The 22,531-nt window shown below is 41.3% G+C and overlaps 1 protein-coding gene across 2 annotated transcripts in view; it reads left to right on the forward strand.

Moving 5' to 3' along the window:
• The first annotated feature begins 12,661 nt into the window (after positions 1-12,661).
• Positions 12,662-22,531, forward strand: part of ALDOB (aldolase, fructose-bisphosphate B) — a 16,411-nt gene continuing 6,541 nt past the window's right edge. The window contains exons 1-6 of one of the 2 annotated variants that reach the window (XM_055142860.1): positions 12,662-12,676; positions 12,784-12,848; positions 17,771-17,892; positions 19,036-19,247; positions 21,693-21,747; positions 22,426-22,531. The exon at positions 22,426-22,531 is cut by the window's right edge and continues 55 nt beyond it. In XM_055142860.1, the coding sequence (XP_054998835.1) occupies positions 17,781-17,892; positions 19,036-19,247; positions 21,693-21,747; positions 22,426-22,531 (485 nt within the window). In that variant the 5' untranslated portion in view covers positions 12,662-12,676; positions 12,784-12,848; positions 17,771-17,780. Of the gene's footprint in view, positions 12,677-12,769; positions 12,849-17,770; positions 17,893-19,035; positions 19,248-21,692; positions 21,748-22,425 lie in introns of those variants that run through there. The other variant, XM_004600271.2, reaches the window with a different exon arrangement.

The raw sequence follows: 22,531 nt of genomic DNA on the forward strand, positions 1-22,531 counted from the left end.
TGGGAGATGCGTGCTGAAAGTAGACTATGGACAAACATGATGACCGCTTAGTAACTGTATTGCAAACCATAACACCCATAGGGAGAGAGAGAGTAAGAGGGAATGTGCCTGCCACAGAGGCAGGGGGTGAGAAGGGCTGGGAGTGGCGGGAGAAATACTGGGAATATTGGTGGTGGAGAATGGCCACTGGTGGAGGGATGGATACTAGATCATTGTATGACTAAAACATAATCACAATAGTTTGTAAGTTTGTAACTGTATCTCACAGTGATTCATTTAAAAATATATTGTTATTAAAAATAACAGATGAAAGTATGCCATTAGAAAACTGAGAAGACTGAATGGATAGACCCTCTGACTTTGAGAATAAATGCATGTTTTTTAACCACTTTAAAAAGAAAGAAAGAAAGAAAGAAAGAAAGAAAGAAAGAAAGAAAGAAAGAAAGAAAGAAAGAAAGAAAGAAAGAAAGAAAGAAAGAAAGAAAGAAAGAAAGAAAGAAAGAAAGAAAGAAAGAAAGAAAAAGCTCTGAGATGAATTTTGAAGAGTTCCATCTGACTTCAAAGTCTAAATGCTTGGGAACTAATTATAGTGTCTTGCCAAGAAACTTTATGAACAGTTCTTCAAAACAACAAGAGGTTGAGTTTGTAGGTGGAATAAGAGTAAGATATTGATCATACTACTAAGCTGAGTGACCTTGTTTTTTTGATATTGTGGGAGAGTAGGTGGCACTAGGGTGATCATTAGACAACAGACCAGTCTGCTCTCTCCATGCCTGGACACCAGCATGTCCTCCCCATGAGGGCTTGTATCCAGCCTTCCAGGAAAATGAATTCTGGATATGTTCAGCCTGGAACTTTTCAATCCTCAAGGATGCTGAAGTTGGTGATGAAAATACAAAGAGGGGAGGGAAAAAAGGCTCAAGAAAAGTCAGAGGTTATGAATATGTTTCACCTAGTTTCTGCCATGCAAGCAGTACTTTGAAGATTTCTAGTTAAAATTAACTTATTTCACCAGTACTTTCCCAAAGTAAATATCTACATTTTTTTGTATTTTTATCCATTTCAATAATATTTTCCTAAAGAAAATATCTATCTTTTTTGTTAGATATAATTTCACATGATTATAACAACAACAACCACTTCTTTTGTTCTTGGGCAGTCACATATGTCAAAACTCATGCAGTTTGGGAGAGAAAGACCATAGCTGCTCCTTCATTGTACAGCTGATAAGTGCAAGGATCCAAAAAGACTTAGAGACAGATTTTTCCTGGTACTTACTGATGAGATGACCTTGGGACAGAAATAGGATCTACTTTCTCCTCTCCTAAACAATTACCACGAACAACTGTCCTCCATCGAGTGGAGACTGGATGAAGTATTCTATGTGGAGTTCCTGAAAAAGACTCTGGAAGGAGTAAACACTCAACAAATGGTTGAACTCTTTGTTCATCATATTCAACTGACAATTTAAGTTAGAACTTGGGTCAGAACTTTGTATCCAATTCTGACACACATGTCTCTGTGTTATATGTGTGCACATGAAATAAGAGTGGAGAATGTTTCTGTGAAGTAACATGGTTTGTAGCACTGTAGTACTGTAGCACTGTTGTCCCATTGTTCATCAATTTGCTCGAGCGGGCACCAGTAATGTCTCCATTGTGAGACTTCTTGTTACTGTTTTTGGCATATTGAATATGCCACGGGTAGCTTGCCAGGCTCTGCCGTGTGGGAGAGATACTCTCGATACTCTCAGCAGATTGCTTGTCTCTCCGAAAGGGACAGAGGAATCAAACCCAGGTAGGCCACGTGCAAGGCAAATGCCCTACCTGCTGTGCTATCGTTCCAGTCCAACATGGTTTATAACACTTAGTAATTTAGAAAGACTTTATAGTTTTTGTGATGTATGGGACACACCCTGTGGTTACATGGTCTGGTGGCACTGGGCTGACATCTGGTACCTGGTCTTGTGGTACTTAGGGTCCACTAGGGCCAAACTTTGCAATGTTTGGACCCCGGGGTCATAAAGCACCAGGGAGGGGGCTGGAGTGATAGCACAGTGGGTAGGGCGTTTGCCTTGCACGCGGCCGACCCGGGTTCGATTCCCAGCATCCCATATGGTCTCCTGAGCACCGCCAAGGGTGATTCCTGAGTGTAAAGCCAGGAGTAACCCCTGTGCATCGCCAGGTGTGACCCAAAAAGCAAAAAAAAAAAATAAAGCACCAGGGATATGTTTTAGGGCCTTGCATATGCTAGGCATGTGTTCACCACTTGAGCTAACTCTTGCTGAGAGTTATTTGGGGGGGCTTCCTAACTTGGGCTGAGGATTTGTGTGGGACCCCGCCAAGAAGGTGGTTCAATACAAAGGTCCTATCATGCAATATTGATTGGACCCTGTGGTACTGGGGATATGCAGGTCACCCCAGAGGTTTTGGAGGACTCCAGAGCCACATATAGTGGTGCTTGGGGGTCTCTAGGGCAGTATCCACCATGCCCAGGAGACTAGGTGGTGCCAAGAATTGAACTTGAGTTGTGAGTGTTCCCGAACCATTGTTCTGTCTCCTGGCTTCTGTGCTTTATTGTTTTTAAAGCACTCATTTAAATGCTATCATACAGCAGGCACACAGCATGGTAAAGTTAGACGGAAGTCGGAGCACTAGAACAACTTTACACACCAGGGCAGGCATCTAGGATAAGATGATTTCCCTTCATCCCTTGGCTAAAGTTGGGCAGAACTTGATCTACTGCTCTACCTTCTGCCTCCTCTGCCCTTTCCACCAGCCATAATGTCTACTCACCTCTAAGCCAATTTCATCAAAAAAGGTAAGAAATCATGAAAGAACTATCAGGCTGGGGGTCATAAATGACGTAAGTAACTGACAGTCCTGATTAGTGTGGGAAAAATTGAACTTTGAGATGATTGAGTAAAAAGCAAAGAGAAAACACTGACCAGGCAGTAAACAACATCTCTATGGGAATAGGACAATGGGGATGGGTGGCCACTGCGGACCAACTGTAACCCTTTCCTGTCACAAAAATATGAGTTACAGAGTAGCTTGAAAATGTGACAGCCCATTATCTTCAATGAACTCTGCAGTTTTCTAACATATACATATTTACTCAAACAAGAAAAATCCACATGCATTATCAAAATCAGACTCCAATTTTACTCTCTAGTTTCCTAAGGGTGGCATTTCTAATATGTAGAAATTGGAAAGTCTAGCTTGGATTTTACCTACTTTGGATACATGAATATAGGCAAGTACAATAGTCTTCCTGAAATACACAGGTTCATATTTCTTATTGTGAAGAGTATCTAAGATACAACATGAGGAATTGGAAGAAAATCCCTAACTTTCATTCCTGTATTTGATGCCTCCAAAGGGCACTGGTTCTTTTTGGCATTTTAGCATAACTTACATTTTTCTGAATGTGGACTTAAAGAAGCCTACTACATCTCTCTCATAAATTGTTATTTAATTCTCTAAATATGTGAATATACTAATACTATTAGATTGTACACATTAAATAGGCAAATTGTATAGCATGTGTTTCTGAATAGAGTTCTTATGTTTTAAAAGACTAATACTGTTATAAAAAATAAGAAACAATGCAATGGAGAGGATGAGGAGACAAGGGAAACTGCACAGTTTATGGGGATATAAAATGATGCAGTCACAAAGTCCAATTATATATGTCTATTGTTTACTGAGTTGTTGTTTACTGCCTAATATATGTATGCATATATAATTGTCTATTGTTTACTGAGTTATTGTTTACTGCCTGATCAGTGTTTTCTCTTTGCTTTTTACTCAATCATCTCAAAGTTCAATTTTCCCCAAACTAATCAGGACTATCAGTTACTTACGTCATTTATGACCCCCCAGACTGATACATACACTATTCAGCTATAAGATAAAATCATGCACATTGAAGTGTTTTTTTTTGTTTTTTTTTTTTTTTTTGCTTTTTGGGTCACACCCAGCGATGCTCAGGGGTTACTCCTGGCTTTGCACTCAGGAATTACTCCTGGCGGTGCTTGGGGGACCATATGGGATGCCGGGGATCGAACCGGGTCTGCCGCGTGCAAGGCAAACGCCCTACCCGCTGTGCTATCGCTCCGGCCCCCACATTGAAGTTATAAGAATGAAACTTGAGGGTATCATGCTAAGGGAACTCAGTCAGATGAATACAGACAAATACATAATGATCTCTCCCACATACAAGATATAAAGAAACATAGTAAGGAAATAACAAATGGCTAAAGATAACAGGACCTGAAAGTTGGTCTACAGAACTGAGTTTACCAAGGGTGGGGACACGTAGTTAGAAGGAGACCTGGAGCATTGGTGGAGGGATGTTAAAACCCTGGTAGGGGGGTGTAGTGTTTTAACACTGTATGAATAAAAAATATAAATAACAGTATTATAAATAATGGTGTCTCGGGGCTGGAGCAATAGCACAGTGGTTAGGGCATTTGCCTTGCAAGCGGCAGACTTGGGTTCGATTCCCAGCATCCCATATGCTCCCCTGAGCACCGCCAGGGGTAATTCCTGAGTGCAGAGCCAGGAGTAACACCTGAGCATCGCTGGGTGTGCTCCAAAAAAAAGCAAAAAAAAATAAATAAATAATGGTGTCTCAATAATGGTACAATGGTGCAGTCATATGGAAAAGGGTATGGGTAGTCCTCAAAAATGTAAAAATAGCCATTTCTTACAATTCAGTGATTTACAATGCAGGTATTTACTCTCCAAAATGCAAAATCACTAATTTGAAAAGACATGTGTAACTCTATGTTTATCATAGTATTATTCACAATAGTCAAGGATTAGAAGTACACTGTGCAATCAGTGGATGATTTACTGAGAAGATGTTACGTATATATATATAATGGAATATCACACATTTATGATATATACATACACAAAATGAATACCACACAACTATAAAAATAATGAAATCCTTCTATTCACAATAACGTGGGGAGACCTGAAGGATATTATGCTAATGAAAGAAATCAGATGGAACAAACAGTATATGGCTTCAATTATATGTTGCACATCAAGAAGCAAAATGAAACAAAAATAAAATGACTTTGACATCAAGCAATAATAAACTTTTAGACTAGAAGACAAAATCTGAGGTTTTCAAAAGGGAAGGGGGAATAGATGTGAAGAATTCTGGTAAAAGAGTTCCATTGTATGGTGATAGATGGAATTAGAATTTCAGTGTTGAACTTATTCTTAATGTACATAATGCTGTATACCTCATTCTCACATAATTCTGTGAAATATTATTTCAATAAAAAAATCTTAAATTTTTAAAAATTAGAGGCTGGAGAAATACCAATGAACTGAGTGCATGCTTTGTATATGGCAGAACAGGGTTTAATCTCTAGCACCATATGGTCCCCTGAGCATCTTTGAGAAAAAATTCTGAGCAATTAGTTGGGAGTAGCCCCTGAGCACCACCAGGCATAGCCCCAAAACAAACCGAAATTAATTTTTTGTCTTAAAACAATTTTACAGTTTTAAAGAGATAGGTATTTATCTATGTTTATACCAATATTATTCATATAGCCAAATTATATTATATGTCTATATAATAACATGCACACACACACATATATGCACAAGCAATGGAATGGAATACTATTTAGCCTTAAAAAGGAAATTAAAACATGTGATTATTTTTACATAATATGATTGATTATGTTTCAACTTACATGAGTTAGAATATTAAAAGTCATCTATGTAGGAAGCAGAATGATGATTCCCAGAGACTAGGGCAAAAGGAAACTGAGAGTTAATATTTAATAAATAGAGTTCTTTAGTTTTGCTGAATAAAGAATTCTGATCATGGGTTACACCATAATATGACTACACTTAACACAACTCAACTGGATAACTAAAAATAATTAATATAGTAAATATTTTGCTACATGTATTTTACAACAATTTGTTTAAAAAAGTAGAGGGAGAATCACGGTTCATTTTCAGGTTTTCAGAGGAACTGAGGCCTGGATTCTTAGAAAATATTAAAAGAATAATGATTGAAAAGAACTTTCAAAACCAAATGATCACTTCTAAAAAGTGATCATTATATTCTACCTCTTAATTATTTAAAGTACCTAATGTTGAGAACTATGAGGTAGTAACTCCAGAATTTTCTGCGATGTATAAGAATGCAATAATATCTTATTTATTTATTTATTTATTAATTATAAAAATTGGTTGTGTGCTTCCTGAGAGTGGTACTGGGGACACAGAAGTGGGCTCCCACTCCCGAGCTGGTTATTGGATGATAGGTTGGATCCATTGGCATGAAATATGACTTGGCTTTATACAACTCCAGAGCATTTGGATTTTTACTTCATATTCCTCAATAGACTATGCTAAGAGCAATGCAAAAACAACAGTCAGCACAACCACTATCTCACAAGCTATTCCATGTATGATCTCTTATTTAGCTTGATTTGCTTTGATTTAGTTTGATTTGACTTGTCTCCTCCCATCAATATATTTCTTGAGAAAAGCTTCCTCTTATTCATTTGTATTCTCTACAAAAGTGTATCCTATACAAATTGTCTCACAGAATGCCTTGAAACATGCAGAAACTAAACAGATGTTTTGTGAACTTTGCGGAGTAACGCTAGGCTTATTTCTGTGAGCCCGATAATAACTGCAGATTTCTGGATTCTGTGACCAGGCCAACCTCCAAAGCAGACTGAAGTGGGATAAGGAAATATTTATACTATAGAAAGGAAAAGATGCTTTTAAATGCCCCAGTGTCACAGCCCTGTCTCTTCCTTGCTTTATGTAGAAGTAGCCCCTTTTATTGAAATGTCTTTCTAATAATACTAATCCTAGTTAACCCACATTATGATTCATGAGATTTACTTGCATATATGAGTTTGTGGATTCAGATCTCATACTGCAAATTTAATTCATGGCCTGTCGATTGACTTATACTGATGTCATATTCAAATAAGAATTTTGGACCTGGAGCAATAGCACAGCTGGGCACTTACCTTGCACGTGGCCAATACATGGTACCCCGCCCCAACCATTGCACAGAGCCAGGAGTCACCCAAGTATGATCCCCACCCCCCCCAAAAAAAAGAATTATGTAGTGTGAAGCAGGGAGTAGAAAATAAATAAAGCACTTCTTAGAGGTGCTAACTTTGAATGGCATCATCTTATTGTTGCCTGTGGCTAGAGTCTGAACTTGGAGGAAGTCTCAAAACCAGAATTGTGCATTCTTTTCTGGCTATTTGATAAAAGCTTCCTCTGTACTAAATTTGGAGTTATATGTTATTTCACTTATGCTTCACAGTTTCTGATGTATACTTTGCCAGCCCAGTAATAGATCAAAGACTGAGGACAGGGGCTGGAGCAATAGTACAGCAGGTAGGGCATTTGCCTTGTCCGCGGCCGACCCGGGTTCGATTCCCAGCATCCCATATGGTCCCCTGCGTACCGCCAGGAGTAATTCCTGAGTGCAGGAGCCAGGAGTAACCCCTGAGCATCGCCGGATTTGACCCAAAAAAGAAAAAGAAAAAAAAAGACTTAGGACAAAAGGGGTTGAGGGAGTCCACAATGATTCACAGCCTCTCCATACCCTGCCCTTCTCCCATGTCGATACTTCAATTCTTAATATTTCACCAAGCTAAAAGTCTGGAAAAAAAAAACTTACCAGTAGTCTGGGTTGGTTAAGAGTTGATGTTTCTCTAAGGGGAATAAGACCTGAGCCTTGCTCTCCTGAACTTTGAGTTTCTGTTCATGTGACACTGGGGGTGGCCAAATGCTGATCCATGGGAGCAGTGGCAACACAAAGGATGGGCATCCCCATGCTCCTCTGACATGCTTGACTGGGCTGCCGTTCACGTGTAACAATGTCCAGCAAGATCAGGGCCATCCCGAAATGCCAACGCAAGTCATTTTTTCCTGATTAATCCAAGTCTAACATCCAAGGTTATAAACCGCTGGGGTGAAGGGGGTTGGGTAGTCTGTCCAAAATCAAAGAAGCTCTCTTTCATTTGGAGTGAGGCAGACTATGTATACCTGTCCAATGGCTCTGATCAAGTTGTGTACACGATCTGAACTGGAATTTTCTTATCCTGAAAATGAGAGTTAATGAACTTTTGAGCAGAGAGGAGATGAGGTTGGAGAATATGTACAAAAAGACCCTGAAGTATCATCGAAACAATTGCTTCAAAATGTTGCTGGTTGGTTGGGTAATGTGGGGAGCTAGAAAGGCAGACTCTAGAAAAGAGTGCTCTCACCTCTCCGCTCGACCCACCTTAGCCCCCTGCACTTGGGGAAATACCTGGATTTAGGTCAGGACCTGTAAAGTCTTCTATGAACACCTACAAAGCACAAGCATTCACCTCATACCACTTTCACGTTGCAGCTGGCAAGATACACCTGAAGTGTGTTTGTTCTGAAAGGTGTGGAAGATGGTCCCTCACACCCTGTTTCTTCAAGAGCCATGGACTCAGGCTGGAGTGAGGAATTGCTCTTTGCAGGAAAGAAAAAGTCAGTCCTAACCTTGGCACAGTCATTCTGGGCCTGTCACCTTTCCCTCACATAAAAGAATTGCAGGAGGTGAAATAGTGAAGCTAGATAGTTTTTATTGAACAAAACTTATTTAGAAAGAGGTGGGGGGAGTGAAATGTGTGTTCAAGAAAGAACATGGGCAAGCAAGCAAAGATACATAGATATAAGCAAAGGAATTATGTGTTCATGGGCATGAAGAGCCAGCCCTGAATTGTGTTTGGGAGAAAGTTTCACACAATTCCTCAAATGTTTTTGATTCCTGGACCATAGATAGAAATTAATCTGGGCTCAGGGCCACAGTACAGTCAGTCGTGCACTTGCCTTGCATGCAGCTGACAGGGTTCGATCCTCTGCATCTTCCTTTGAGCCTGCCAGAAGTAATTACTGAGTGCAGAGGTAGGATTAACCCCTGAGCATCACTAGGTGTGACCCAAAGTCAAAGAAAGAAAGAAATTTAGTCTTTGTCATGGGAAAACCTTGTACTGTTGATGGTCTTCTCATAATCTTATCCCTTGTGTTATTTATGGTATCTTTATTATCCCATCCCTTGCAAGGCTGATAGTCTTTTCATTACATCATGGATTCTTTGGTAGCTTCTTCTTTTCTGAGGAGTCCACCCTTTTTTGGGTGAGGCCTAGAATTTCTACATCTAGATTCTGCTTCAAATTCTCCTCATCAGTGAACTCAGGATTTGCATGACAAAGGGATATGATCTTCAGTCTTTGGGCTATTTCACTGTCATCACTGTCACTATCATCCCTTTGCTCATCAATTTGCTAGAACAGGGTACCAATAACGTCTCCATTGTGAGACTTGTTTTTACTGTTTTGGACATATTGAATACGCCACAGGGAGCTTGCCAGGCTCTGCCCTGCAGGTGGGATACTCTCAGTAGCTTTCGGGGCTCTCTGAGAGGGGCGGAGGAATCGAACCTGAGTCCCGGGAGTGCAAGGCAAACGCCCTACACACTGTGCTATCGCTCCAGTCCTTGGGCTACTTCAAGGCTAAATTTTATTATTTACCCAAATTGCATTACCAGGTCCTCCCTACTTATCTGCCTGCAATGAAAACATCTGCTCATTATAATAAGAATAATTAATGCTGTTAACATAAGCCAAACTATTTCTACAATATATCTCTCTAGTCCGTTCTTTTAGCTTATCAATTTGGCCAGGAGCCTTTTTGGTTATCTGTTGTGTCTTAGTCTTGATGAGACTAGACTCTGGGGCAGAATTCATGATCTTGGGGACTTATTTTCATTCACAGAAAAAGTCCAGCAATTCTAAAGAATGTGAAAAATAAAGAATGAAGGGGCTGGAGCAATAGCACAGCGGGTAGGGCATTTGCCTTGCACGCGGCCAAGCCGGGTTTGATCCCCAGCATCGCATATGGTCCCCTGAGCACCACCAGGAGTAATTTCTGAGTGTAGGGCCAGGAGTAACCCTTGTGCATTGCCAGGTGTGACCCAAAAAGAAAAAAAAAAAAAGAATGGAAACAGTTGAAACAGAGCTTTTTGCAGCAACTGGCGAAAGGAACTGAGGATTCTCCCTTTTTTCACCATCCTCTGTCCTTCCTCATTTCTTCTTTGACAAAACTGTAGCACTGTAACACTGTTATCCCATTGTTCATCGATTTGCTAGAGTGGGCACCAGTAATGTCTCCATTGTGAGACTTGTTACTGTTTTTGGCATATCAAATATGCCACGGGGAGCTTGCCAGGTTCTGCTGCGCGGGCGGAATACTCTGGTAGCTTGCTGGGCTCTCCGAGAGGGACAGAGGAATCTAACCCAGCTTGGCAGCATACAAGGCAAATGCCTTACCTGCTGTGCTACCGCTGTTTCAAGCAACTTTTAGAGCTGTCTGAGCATAAAATCATTACCAACCAAGTTCTTTGCTTCTTTTTTTTTACCTTTGAACCAGGATTTAGCATTGGATTATAACATTTTTATTTGATGGGGTTTCCTCTTCCATTTTACAATGCATTCTAAGTGTGTTTCTGAGTATGTGCACTTGACTTATATGGCTTATTCCTTTGTTTTCAGATTTCTCCATAACTTTTATTTACTTTATTTATTATTTGCTTTAGAAGCATACAATATTTTTCACTTACCATCTCTCAAATTAGATTTTGGTTTAACGTTTAGGAAAAAAGTCTTGTAGAGTATACTTAGAGCCATTATGCCATATTGATGTAGACAGGTAGATAGGGAAAGGCCCTTGGTAGTGAAACTCTAAATCTCTGGGAAGGAGAATCTTAAGGCTGATCCACCTTGTGGAATCAGAAAACAAAAGACCGGATAAGCCCATCAGCCGACCCTGAGGAGATTGGACCCCTCCCCAAGACCCCTCAAACTCTCAGGCCTCTCCCTTAATCTAATTAAAATTAGCCTAGAGGCTGGAGCGATAGCACAGCAGGTAGGGCATTTGCCTTGCACGCGGCTGACCCGGGTTTGATTCCCAGCATCCTATATGGTCCCCTGAGCACCGCCAGGGGTAATTCCTGAGTGCAGAGCCAGGAGTAAGCCCTGTGCATCTCCCGGTGTGACCCAAAAAACAAAAAATAAAAAAATAAAATTAGCCTAAAGAAGCCTAAAGAAGACAATCACCACTCCCAACCTCCCAACCTCCTTAGCAGCGGACTTTTACCTGGAAAGAAACCCCATGTGGGGCAGGTTGAAGAAACCCTATAAAAGACAGCTTGAACAAAGGAAGTGCCCATATGCTGCCTGAGCCCATGTGCTGCTTGCGGCCGTGTGGCTGAGCACATGCGGTGCCAGAGTACATGTGTCACCCACATCTCCCCTCTTGAGATGTGTACTTTCATGCTTTCATACCTTTGTGTCTAAAGCTCGGATATGTGTAGGGGCTCTCTCCATCCTTGGAAAAGCCCGCGTTCTCTCTTGAGCGAGTAACTCTTACTCTTCTCTCTCCCTCTTATCCCTTCCTCCTTCCCTCAAAAAAAACCCTCTAAATAAAATCTGTTTACTTCACGGCTTGTCTACTCCTGAAATTCTTTTTCTCGAGCAAGACAAGAACCCAGTAACCCTGGTCCTGTGTGGTAGAGGCGGCTGGGGAGAAAGTGACCGTCTTTCTCCTCCCTGATTCACATGTCACCCTCGGGGCCCACCGACATCAATATCAGGGGAGAGTGTTGGCTTGGATCATTCATTTTGAGTTTTAATATATCTTTTTTTCTAACTTTGAAGACAAAAGATGGAAATGTTAAAAGAGAATGTAAATAGAATAAAATAGAGTGTTCTAGAATTTGAAAAGTCATGGAGCTTCGTTTGGTTTGGGGCTACTTGGAATATTTTTAAATACTTACTCTTTGCAAATGCTTTTTTTTTTTTTTTTTTTTGCTTTTTGGGTCACACCTGGTGATGCTCAGGGGTTACTCCTGGCTTTGCACTCAGGAATTACCCCTGGCAGTGCTTGGGGGACCATATGGGATACCGGGGATCGAACCCGGGTCACCCGCGTGCAAGGCAAACGCTCTACCCGCTGTGCTATCGCTCCGGCCCCGCAAATGCTTTTCAAACCCAGTTAACGCTACCGTGAAATTTAAACTTCACTCTGCAGAGGTGAAAATTAAGGCTCAGAGAAGTAAAATTAAGATTCAAAAGAAAAACAGCACACACAAACCTCAAAAATTCTTGACCAAGGGCTGGAGCAATAGCACAGCAGGTAGGGCATTTGCCTTGCACGTGGCCAACCCGGGTTCGAATCGCAGCGTCCCATATGGTCCCCTGAGCACCGTCGGGAGTAATTCCTGAGTGCAGAGCCGGGAGTAAACCCCTATGCATTGCCAGGTGTGACCCAAAAAGAAAAAAAAAAATCCTTGACCAAGGTCATGTGTTTAGAATGCTGGCACTATACTAAGGTTCTTCCCAGTTACCCTCTGTGAACTCCACGGCTCAATCACTCACTTGCTGCCATGCTTAACGGACTTCCCCCAGCCCTGCCCCAGTTTCTGGGCTTCGGTTTCCTCACCTGTAAAATAAAAGTTGTGGTTTAAGAAAGATCTGTGCCCTCTCAGACTTAGTGTGCTAGTAGGATCAGAAGGCTTGGCTGTTTATGAACCAATCAGAGGTATTGGATAAGCCCCTCCCTACCAGACCAAGGTGAGAAGGGGAGGGGAGAGTCATAAAAAAGAAAAAGGAAAAACAAACAATAACAAAAAAAAAAAACCCTTTGTTGAGAAGCGTATAAAATCGCTGCTTCCCCAAAGGTCCGTCATATTCAGCAGCTGCTGCCTCATCTCTGATCCTGATATCTAGGATTCTTCCCTAAACTGTAAGTAAAAGAACTTTTTCCTTGTCTACCTGAATTGGACCAGGATTTAAGGGGTTAAGGACAATACTGCAGAGTTCACAGAAGGGACCTTTGCTTTTGCTTTTAGAAAGAAAAGAAAAAAGAAAAAAAAACCCAATCAGTGGTGCCTGGGGGAAAAAAAAATGATGAATCTGTCAAAATCATTGTTTTCCTCTCCAAAGCATGAAATGTTTACTCCTCTTTCCTGCTCTGAGTGGAAGCAAGATACTTTAATTGATGACACTGATTGATGACAGATACTTGAGTTACCTGCATAAGGGTTTTTCTAAATCTGAACCTGTAACCTAGAAAAAAGAACTTGATAACACCTATTTTGTTAGGTCCTACTTAGGTGTTGAGATCCCTGTGCATTTCTGCCCTCTCTATAATAATAACTGCTTTTTATCATTTAGGGGCTTTATTTACATCTGTGGCCTTATGCAATTTTCTTCTTTCTCTTCCCACATCTCCTAGTATTCACACCAGTTTCTTTGTCATAGAAAAGAAACTTTGGTATATTTTACCCTTCTCCTTATGCACAGCTCCAATGAGAAAGTGTGACCATGACTCTGAACATAGTTGTTATTTGATTATGAATTGTCAAATCTTTCACTTGTTACTTTCTGTAATACTTTTTACTGATGTGAAAAACTGAAAATCCTTTAACTTAACTTGGGATCAGGGCTAAAGTGCATGCTGGGGCCTTGGGTTCAATCCCTGGGACTACAGTCACCATTGGGAGTAACCCCAAAGCTCTGAATGGGTAATAGCTCCTGAGCACTGCTATAAGGGACCCCCCCCCCAAACCAAGCAAATGAAAAAAGACTTGTACGGGGCTGGAGTGATAGCACAGCGGGTAGGGCGTTTGCCTTGCACGTGACTGACCTGGGTTCGTGTTCGTGATTGACGTGGGTTCGATTCCCAGCATCCCATATGGTCCCCCAAGCACCGCCAAGAGTAATTCCTGAGTGCAGAGCCAGGAGTAATCCCTGTGCATCGCTGGGTATGACCCAGAAAACAAAACAAACAAAAAAAAGGCTTGTAATTAAAATTTGGTGATGTATTTTTATACATTATTCTACTATCTGGAAAATAGGCATGTTGTAATATATATTGTCTTTTCTGAGGCTGGAAAGGTAGTCCAAAGGGGGGAAGGCCTTGCACACTGATGACAGGCTTCAATTCCTGATACCCTGTAGGATTTTCTGAGCCCTGCTAGGGGTAATTTGTAAGTGCAGAGTCAGAAGTAGGCCCTGAACATTCTCAGGTGTGGCCCCAAACAAAAACAAACAAACAAAAAGGATTAAAGGGAAAAAAAAACCCTCTCTCTTTTTTTTAATTCTTTCGGTGGGGGGGTGCTTAGCCACATCCAACAGTGCTTGGAGCTTATGCCTACCACCAAGTTCAGGTGCCATTTTTGACCAGGCTCAGGGGGTAACCATTTGGGGTGCTGAAGACCATCCACGAGCAAGGCAAGTGCTTTGCAACGTCTGCAGTCCTAATGAACTCCTACTTTTTTTTTTTCTTTTTGGGTCACACCCAGCGATGCTCAGGGGTTACTCCTGGCTCTGCACTCAGGAATTACTCCTGACAGTGCTCGGGGAACCATATGGGATGCTGGGAATTGAACCCGGGTTGGCCACATGCAAGGCAAACGCCCTACCCGCTGTGCTATTGCTCTAGCCCCTGAACTTCTACTTATATAGTTAACATTAATAGACCCAGGTCCAGGCTGGTGTCTGAGGTGTGAGCAGAGGATGCAGGCAATGCTGGCTTTGACTTAGAAGACGTTTAGAGAAAAGAGCAGCACTCTGATCTCTTTCTAGGCTGTTCCATATGTGTCTAAAAGTACCAGGGATCACCTACATTTGGCTCTATGACACTGCCAAGGGTGGGGAGAGGGGCTCAGGAAGCTTTGGGCACCTCCACACATGCGAATGTGGACTTTTCAGGGGATCAAGGCCCCCATACTTGGACTCCATCTTTATTAGACAAGGAGAAGCTCATCGACTCTGTACTGCCTCCGATTTTCCTGAGAGTTAAATATTCATGTTTTTACAAATTATTCTTTTCACAGAACCACCTCGAGAAAGGTGGAAAGAACCACAGTATAGGGTTCCATTTGCTATTTTTGTGAAGAAGAATAAGAAATAATCTAGGGCATGAGCCAGTAGGATAGGATAGTCCTAAAACATTCCAGAATAGAAGGGGCATCAGATACATTTCTAAAGTTGTGGGGCTGAAGGGGCTGGGAACGGAGCTGAGTGGTTGAGCACTTTTTTTTTGCCTTGCATGTGTGAAGCTTTGGGTTCTATTTCCAGCCTTTTCACCCATACCCTCCAAATCCTAAAGTTACAGGGCTAATACATACATCACTGAGAACATTGTACCTTTGTTCTCTTGTGGTTATTTTTTTTAATATGATAATAGTCACATTTCTTTCAACCTACCTGTCTAACTTATTCATCGATCTACCTTGTTAAACTATTATGTAGGTGAGATTATATAATGTATAAACTCATGTATTAAGAAATTGAATATTTTTAAAATCCATACAGTAAAATGAGAATCACTCTACCTCATCCCATTTCTCATCCTGTTGCTATAGACCTACAGTTTGTGTGTATACCATTTTAAATTTTAAAAAATGATATTATACACTGTATGTTGTCTCTGAAACTTGCCTTTTTCACTTAATGCTATAATGAAAATAACTTGCCATCATACTTAAGAAAAAATACTTGAGCATACTTAAATACAGAGAGCAGAGGCTTAAGGGCACAGAAATTTTTATCATGCCCACTTCTGGCTGGTCGCCTGTGTCCCAGTGATGAACATTGGCCTGTAACCCTGACTTATCATTAACAGGGGGGCAACATTTTTGCTGATGTGGGATGGACCTTTAATCCCTCTGTAGAAGTTTAACTTCCTGTAAACAACATTGGTTTGATTTGACCTTTTTTCTCTTTTTCTTTTTCTGGTTGAGTCAGCACACTCATACTAAGAAAACAGCTTGATAATAAACTGAAACATTTAAGTTCCTTAGATGGTTATTAATTTTAAAAGAAATAAATAGAAATATCTGAAATTTTCATAATGCTTTCATAAAAACCTTCAAGTTTAGCCTACAATCCAACACATATTTTGAATAACTACAAAGACCTGTGCTTATAGGTCACATTTGACTTATTTTGAAATGAAACAGAGTAGATATATCATTAAATTTTTAGCAAACCAGAATTGAGACACATGGTGACTTGACTTGCCTATGGTACCATGGAGGAAGAGTTCGTTCTTAAATCAGAGTTATATGACCTACCAGCAGCAAATCTCTTTGTGAATGTGTCAGATGTTTATGATTTGGTCTGTCTCATGTGGGGGCAGTGATCTAGAGCCCCAGGTACTCTGATGAGAAACATTGAAGTCACTCAAATGGCTGCATCTTTTCACCAACTTCACTGATTCCTAGAAAGACGGGGTTACTTTCCCTTATCCCAACTTTGTGCTTTTTAAATCTCTTTGTCTTTGGGAAAAAACAGTAAGCTCAATTATATTCCTTATCTAGTATATGAGAATGTGTGGAAAGCTCAGCTTCCTTGTGAGTTATTTTTGAGGAATAAATTATACAGTGTGTGTAAAACAATTAACAGAGAGACTGGTGATCAGTGATAATTTGCTGTTATTAGTGGACTATTTTTTCCCTTTTGTTTCATTAAGAAAACATCTTTATTTTTGGATGGTTGTCAGGTCCTTTGTGCAATACTTCGATTGAGAAAGAATTGCACTTTAGCAACTTCAACTGCACTTTAGCCTGAAGGTTAGCAATCTCAGTTTAGCTTTCATTTATATGAAGATCTGGAGTTCAGATATAAAACTAAAAATACCTGAATACAATATTTGGGACAAATATGTAAAGAGGGTAAAATATTATCTTTAGGTGGCCAGGATATGAAGGGTCTTGAAAGATTATTTTCTCTAGAGATCATTATCCACCATTCTGTTAATGATGATATTATATTTACCTTTTTTTTCACAAGAAATTTCTTGCATAGTGGCATTAGTTATATCTTCTCATTAATTACTTCAGTAGCCATCAGATGCTTATATCAAAGGACAATGAACTGAAAACCTGCTTTTGAAGGGACCAGATAACATGAAGTAATTGATTTTCAATGAGAGACATGGCTGGGGGCAAACTCAATTTCATCCTAGCTGGGACTTTGGGCATGTTGGGTAACTTCTCTGAGACTTAGTTTGTTCATTCATTAATGAAGAGAATACCTATCTAGTTATCCTAGTTACCCTGCTGTTGAGTAGATGAAAGAGAACTGAGGTACCTCTGGGATTTCAGGAAAAGAGAAGGTAGGCACGGAACACCTACCCTGTGGATGAAGGTGAAGACAGAAGAGACTGGGAAGAGGAAGAAGGTTGCATAGAAAGATACTTAAGACCATCTTCCTAAGTCTGGGGCCAGAGAGATAGTACAGTGGGTAAGGCACTTGCTTTGCACACAACTGATCCGGGTTTGGTCCCTCGCATCCCATATGATCCTCTAGAACTGCCAGGAGTGATCCCTGGGCCTGAGCCAGGAATAACCAGGAATCCACAAACTAGCAAGCATGTTAATTACTGCAGTGGCTTCTATTTGATCACTTATTATTAGATGGTTCCATCTCAAGGGTCTCTTGGAAGGCATTCTGTATTGGATCGTGTCAAATGTGGCATCCTGTCATTGTATATGCCAACTGGTCACAGCTACTTAGGTTAAAGGGAGAATACAGACATAATTTGTTTTTCCAGTTGTGAAAAGTGGGTCAGAAATAGACCCTAGCTGTCTTTGTCACGAATCTATTTGAGCTACCCACAGCACGGATCACAGATTTCCAATCAATTCTCTTTTCCAGACCTGTCACCATGGCTCACAGATTTCCAGCCCTCACCCCGGAACAGAAGAAGGAGCTCTCAGATATTGCCCAGCGCATTGTTGCCAATGGGAAGGGGATTCTGGCTGCAGATGAGTCTGTAGGTGAGTGGGGGAAATATTCAGCAAGCCTGTTCTTTTTTCTATACTTAAAGTAATTTGATAATAACCCCAATCTCTGTCCTCTCAGAGGAAGTAAACACTTGTGGGCAAAGGTGTGGGGGCACAGAACCCAGTATGCATGTCTTTTATTGAGTACAATGGTTCTAGTGTAGATTTCTGAAACATAAGAGAAGAGGTTCAAGACCTTCATTTTAAAGTTCTTGGTCAGAACTTTTATATCAAGTCTGGAGCAAGGCCAGGATTGAATAAACAGGACTCTGACATACAGCCCTCTACAGCTAAAACGACAATTTAAAGTTAACTACAGAGGAGACTGGAGTAGTAAAACAGAGGCTAGGATGTTATGTTGCTTGCAGCCAATCTGGGTTCAATCCCAAGCATTCCTCTGGTTTCCCAAACCCTACCAGGAGTGATCCCTGAGTACAGAGCCAAAAGTAAATACTGGACACTGCCAGGTCCCATACTCTCACCCTGACTCCCATACCCTCACCCAAACCCCACATAAAGAAGTAGGGGAGGTAGAAAAGTATCTACCACTGAAACAGGGGAAGGCTATGACAGAGAGAATCTCAGGATGGTGCAGATGGTGTGGAGGGAGTTATGGCTGCCTACAAGGCCCACCACAAAACAGTAGAAGCCAGAGAAGCACAAGAGCTGGTTCTACTCGTCTTTAGGACTCAGGGTGATCTCCATCCTATTTGTGACATTACCAACCCGTATATGTCCAAATGAGCAAAATAACAGAAGTCTTTCTCTGGGAAGAATAAGAAAAAAAAAGTAATAAGTAGAGGCTCTGAATCAAACTTTTAAAAATAGCAAATGGGAATGCCCTGCCACAGAGGCGAGGTGGGGTGAAGGGGACAGGGTGGGGGTGGTGGGAGGGATGCTGGGACCATTGGTGGTGGAGAATGGGCACTGGTGGAGGGATGGGTACTCCATCATTGTATGGCTGAAACGTAAGCATGAAAACCTGTAAGTCTGTAACTTTGTCTCACATTCACTAATAAAAAAAAATAGTGTCTTGTTGCTGTCCATTTTTGTCCCTCAAGCTAAGGGACACTGGGGAAGTATGGAGAAAGGCAGTGGAGGGCCCGCCTTGCTCCTTTGATGTCTCCTTTTCCCCAGGCACCATGGGAAACCGCCTGCAGAGGATCAAGGTGGAGAATACAGAAGAGAACCGCCGGCAGTTCCGAGAAATCCTCTTCACATCGGAAAATTCCATGAACCAGAGCATCGGAGGTGTGATCCTGTTCCACGAGACTCTCTACCAGAAGGACAGCCAGGGAAAACTTTTCAGAAACATCCTCAAGGAAAAGGGGATTGTGGTGGGAATCAAGGTGAATACTTCCATTCCTCCCTCACCTCTGCCGCATCCTAAAGCAGACTTCCCTGCACAAGGCCTGGGGTGGATCCTGTTCTCTCCACGCTCTCATTTCATGCCGGCCATCATCTTTCCACTGAGCTCCAGAGACGCTCCGAGACTTTTCTTTCACTGTCACTTTCTTTCAACTAGATTTTCTAACAATTTCCTTAGGGTCTCAAGGAAAATACTCATGTCTAAAAGGAAATTAATATTACTTGACAAGGTTCTTATAATGATGAAATGAGTTGTTGTTTTTTTTTTTTTTTTAGCTTTTTGGGTCACACCTGCGATGCACAGTGGTTATTCTTTTTTTTTTTTTTTTTTTTTGCTTTTTTGGGTCACACCAGGCAATGCACAGGGGTCACTCCTGGCTCTGCACTCAGGAATTACCCCTGCGATGCTCAGGGGACCATATGGGATGCTGGGAATTGAACCTAGGTCGACCGTGTGCAAGGCAAATGCCCTACCCACTGTGCTATCACTCTAGCCCCTCACTTAGTGTTTTGACTCCAAGTGCTCATTCAATTCTCACAACCCTCGAGATAAACCCAAATATTACCTTTATTTTAGAGATGAGGTATGAAAGCAGAATGACAAGAGTACTATAATTTGCCCACAAGTGTGTAAAACACAAAAATAAAAAGAAAAAGAACGAGGGCGGCAAGACAGGTGAAGGAACGGAACGGAACGGAGCCAAGATGGTTGGTCTCACTCGCAGTTTATTCCAATCTCATCTCCATTCTCCTCTGATTCTCCTCCTGCTTCTTTCTCCCCCATCCTACTTCATTCTCTCTCTCTCTGCCTCTCTCCCGGCTCTTGGTCTCTCTCTCTCTCGATCTGTGGATCTGGCCCCCGTGGATCTGGCCCCCAACCCACTCTTACAGCCTAGTTAAATCTCCACAGCATGAGGGGGTTGGGGCATACACATAGGTGTGGTCAGCAATAGGGTAAGGTTCTTTTCCCTCAGGGGATGCTTCTCCTAGGACTTAATTCTCTTTCAGCAGGAGGATCCACCCAAGGGCAGAGTCCCATGAATGTGTTTCTCTTCTCCTCAGCCAGCAAACATATAAGAATTCATAATATTAATCATTTTGTATGGACACAATAAGAGATGCATTAAAGCTTATGGAATTGCTCTCCTGGGGCCATCTCAATCTCAGACTACAGTGCTCAGGCCAGATCAGTCTTTCCTATCCCTAGCAGGGTCCCAGTCTCATAATTACTATTGGATCATGACAGCATTTTTTCTATGATCAAGCTCTTAACTTATAGTTAAGAATTAGGCACTTTGGCCAGGCCCATCTCGAAGCCAGGGTAGCACATAACTCACCGCTTGCCCTGGATCCTTCCCGTCCCATGTCGGGGACCTTACTTTGGGGTGCTAGGAACTGAGGGCAACTGAGGCTTAAGTGGAGAAAGCAGATGCCCGGGAGGGAATAATATTCGAGGCCAATTAAGTCCCAAGTTACAAAAACATAATATTGTCTTCTTGTGTCTATACAAAAAAGACATAGCTTTAAAGTAAATTATTCAAAAGGCATAAAGAGGAGAGAAAGGCAATGTTATAATATTCAGTGTCCTAGGGAGTTCTGACCTTACCAGTTAACAGTTTGATTAGAGGAAGAGCAGATAAACTGGTAGAAGTGGTTACAGATAAACAAAGGAATGGGAGTGACTCGGGAGCACTTTGATGGGTGTGACTAATAAACCTATGCTCCTAGTGGCAAGGGGGAAAGGACAAACCAATGATATCCAACACACAAGAGATAAAATTAAAACCAGTTCAGGGAAAAGGATATGGCTTAAGTGTTAGAACAGATGTTCATTGTGCATCAGGCACTGGGTTCTGCCCCCAGCATTACATGAACACTGTTAAGCATGACCCTGGCAGCCTCTGAGCCCTGCAGAGTGAAGAAGCACTGAATTGCTAGTTGTAGCACGAAACCATCAGTCCATCTCTGGGAGTGTCTCTAGGAGTCCAAAGCTCTTTTAGGGTGACCCCTAATTTTTAAAAAATTGGAGTCAGTTCAAAGAGTCTGTCTACTGCTCATGACCTTAGCCTCTGCTCTACTGAGAGTGCAGATAAATGGGAAAAAATGAATGAATTGAAAGGATATTGTTCTTCTCTGCATTCCTAGCATTGGTAGGTTACCCCCCACTCCCCAAACTCCAGACATGTGCTTTTTATTCTTCATTTTCTTAAAATTAACACTCCTAAAATTAACATTTATACTTCTGGATAGGTGTTCTTCTGTCCTGGACTAAATTGTGCCACCTGCTCCAGTGCTAATAAACCTTTCTAATTTAACTCCTTGATCTGGGAAGGAATGGAACTGTCACTTAGCATGAGGGGCCTGACTTCTGTTCTACTGGGACACCTGACACCTGCTAATGATGTCTTAATTATTTATGTTTACAGTTAGACCAAGGAGCTGCTCCCCTTGCAGGAACCAACAAAGAAACCACCATTCAAGGTAAGAATATTTCCCACTGATGTGAATTATGCCAGTTCTGATACAACTGAGAAGTGAGCAAGGGATAACAGAAATATGACTAAGATGCTGATGTTAAAGTCACACATACCTGACTTGCAATCTCAGCTCCTCTAAAATCTGCTATATAAATTTTCTTTTGCTACATAAATTTTCATGGTGCCAATTAAAATGGGCTTCACAGAATAATTGTGAGATAAAACTAGAAAACAGAGAGAGCTAACTGCAATACCTTGCACAGAATAGACATTTTTAACCCAAAGTGTTATTTTACATGTGTATAATAAATAATGTATTTATTTGGTCCATGGGAGCAAAGCCAGGGACTCATGGTGAGTTGTTTTTCTACTAAAGAGTGATATCCTCAACCCCATGAAAGTATTATTTGGAAAGAAAAAATCAGTAGCAGTAGAAAGGAAAGATCCCAAGTTTTGGGATCAGACAGATAAATTCATTTTAGGCAGTATACATGTAATGCATCAAGACATTTACCAAACCCAGACCTTTTGGGTGATGATTTTGATTCATGTTTATTTGTTTGGATGTGAGAGGTTCAAGGTATACTTAAAGCTAAGCCAGTGGAAAATTTCATGGTTTTGGAAATCCTGTAGATTATGAACAGAGACATGAAGAATCTCTTTTTCTCTTTGTGACTTGCAGGGCTCGATGGCCTTTCTGAGCGCTGTGCTCAGTATAAGAAAGATGGTGCTGACTTTGGCAAGTGGCGTGCTGTGTTAAGGATTGCTGACCAGTGTCCATCCAGCCT

The sequence above is a fragment of the Sorex araneus genome, chromosome 1 (assembly GCF_027595985.1).
Source record: "Sorex araneus isolate mSorAra2 chromosome 1, mSorAra2.pri, whole genome shotgun sequence".
NCBI classification, from domain to species: Eukaryota; Metazoa; Chordata; class Mammalia; order Eulipotyphla; family Soricidae; genus Sorex; species Sorex araneus.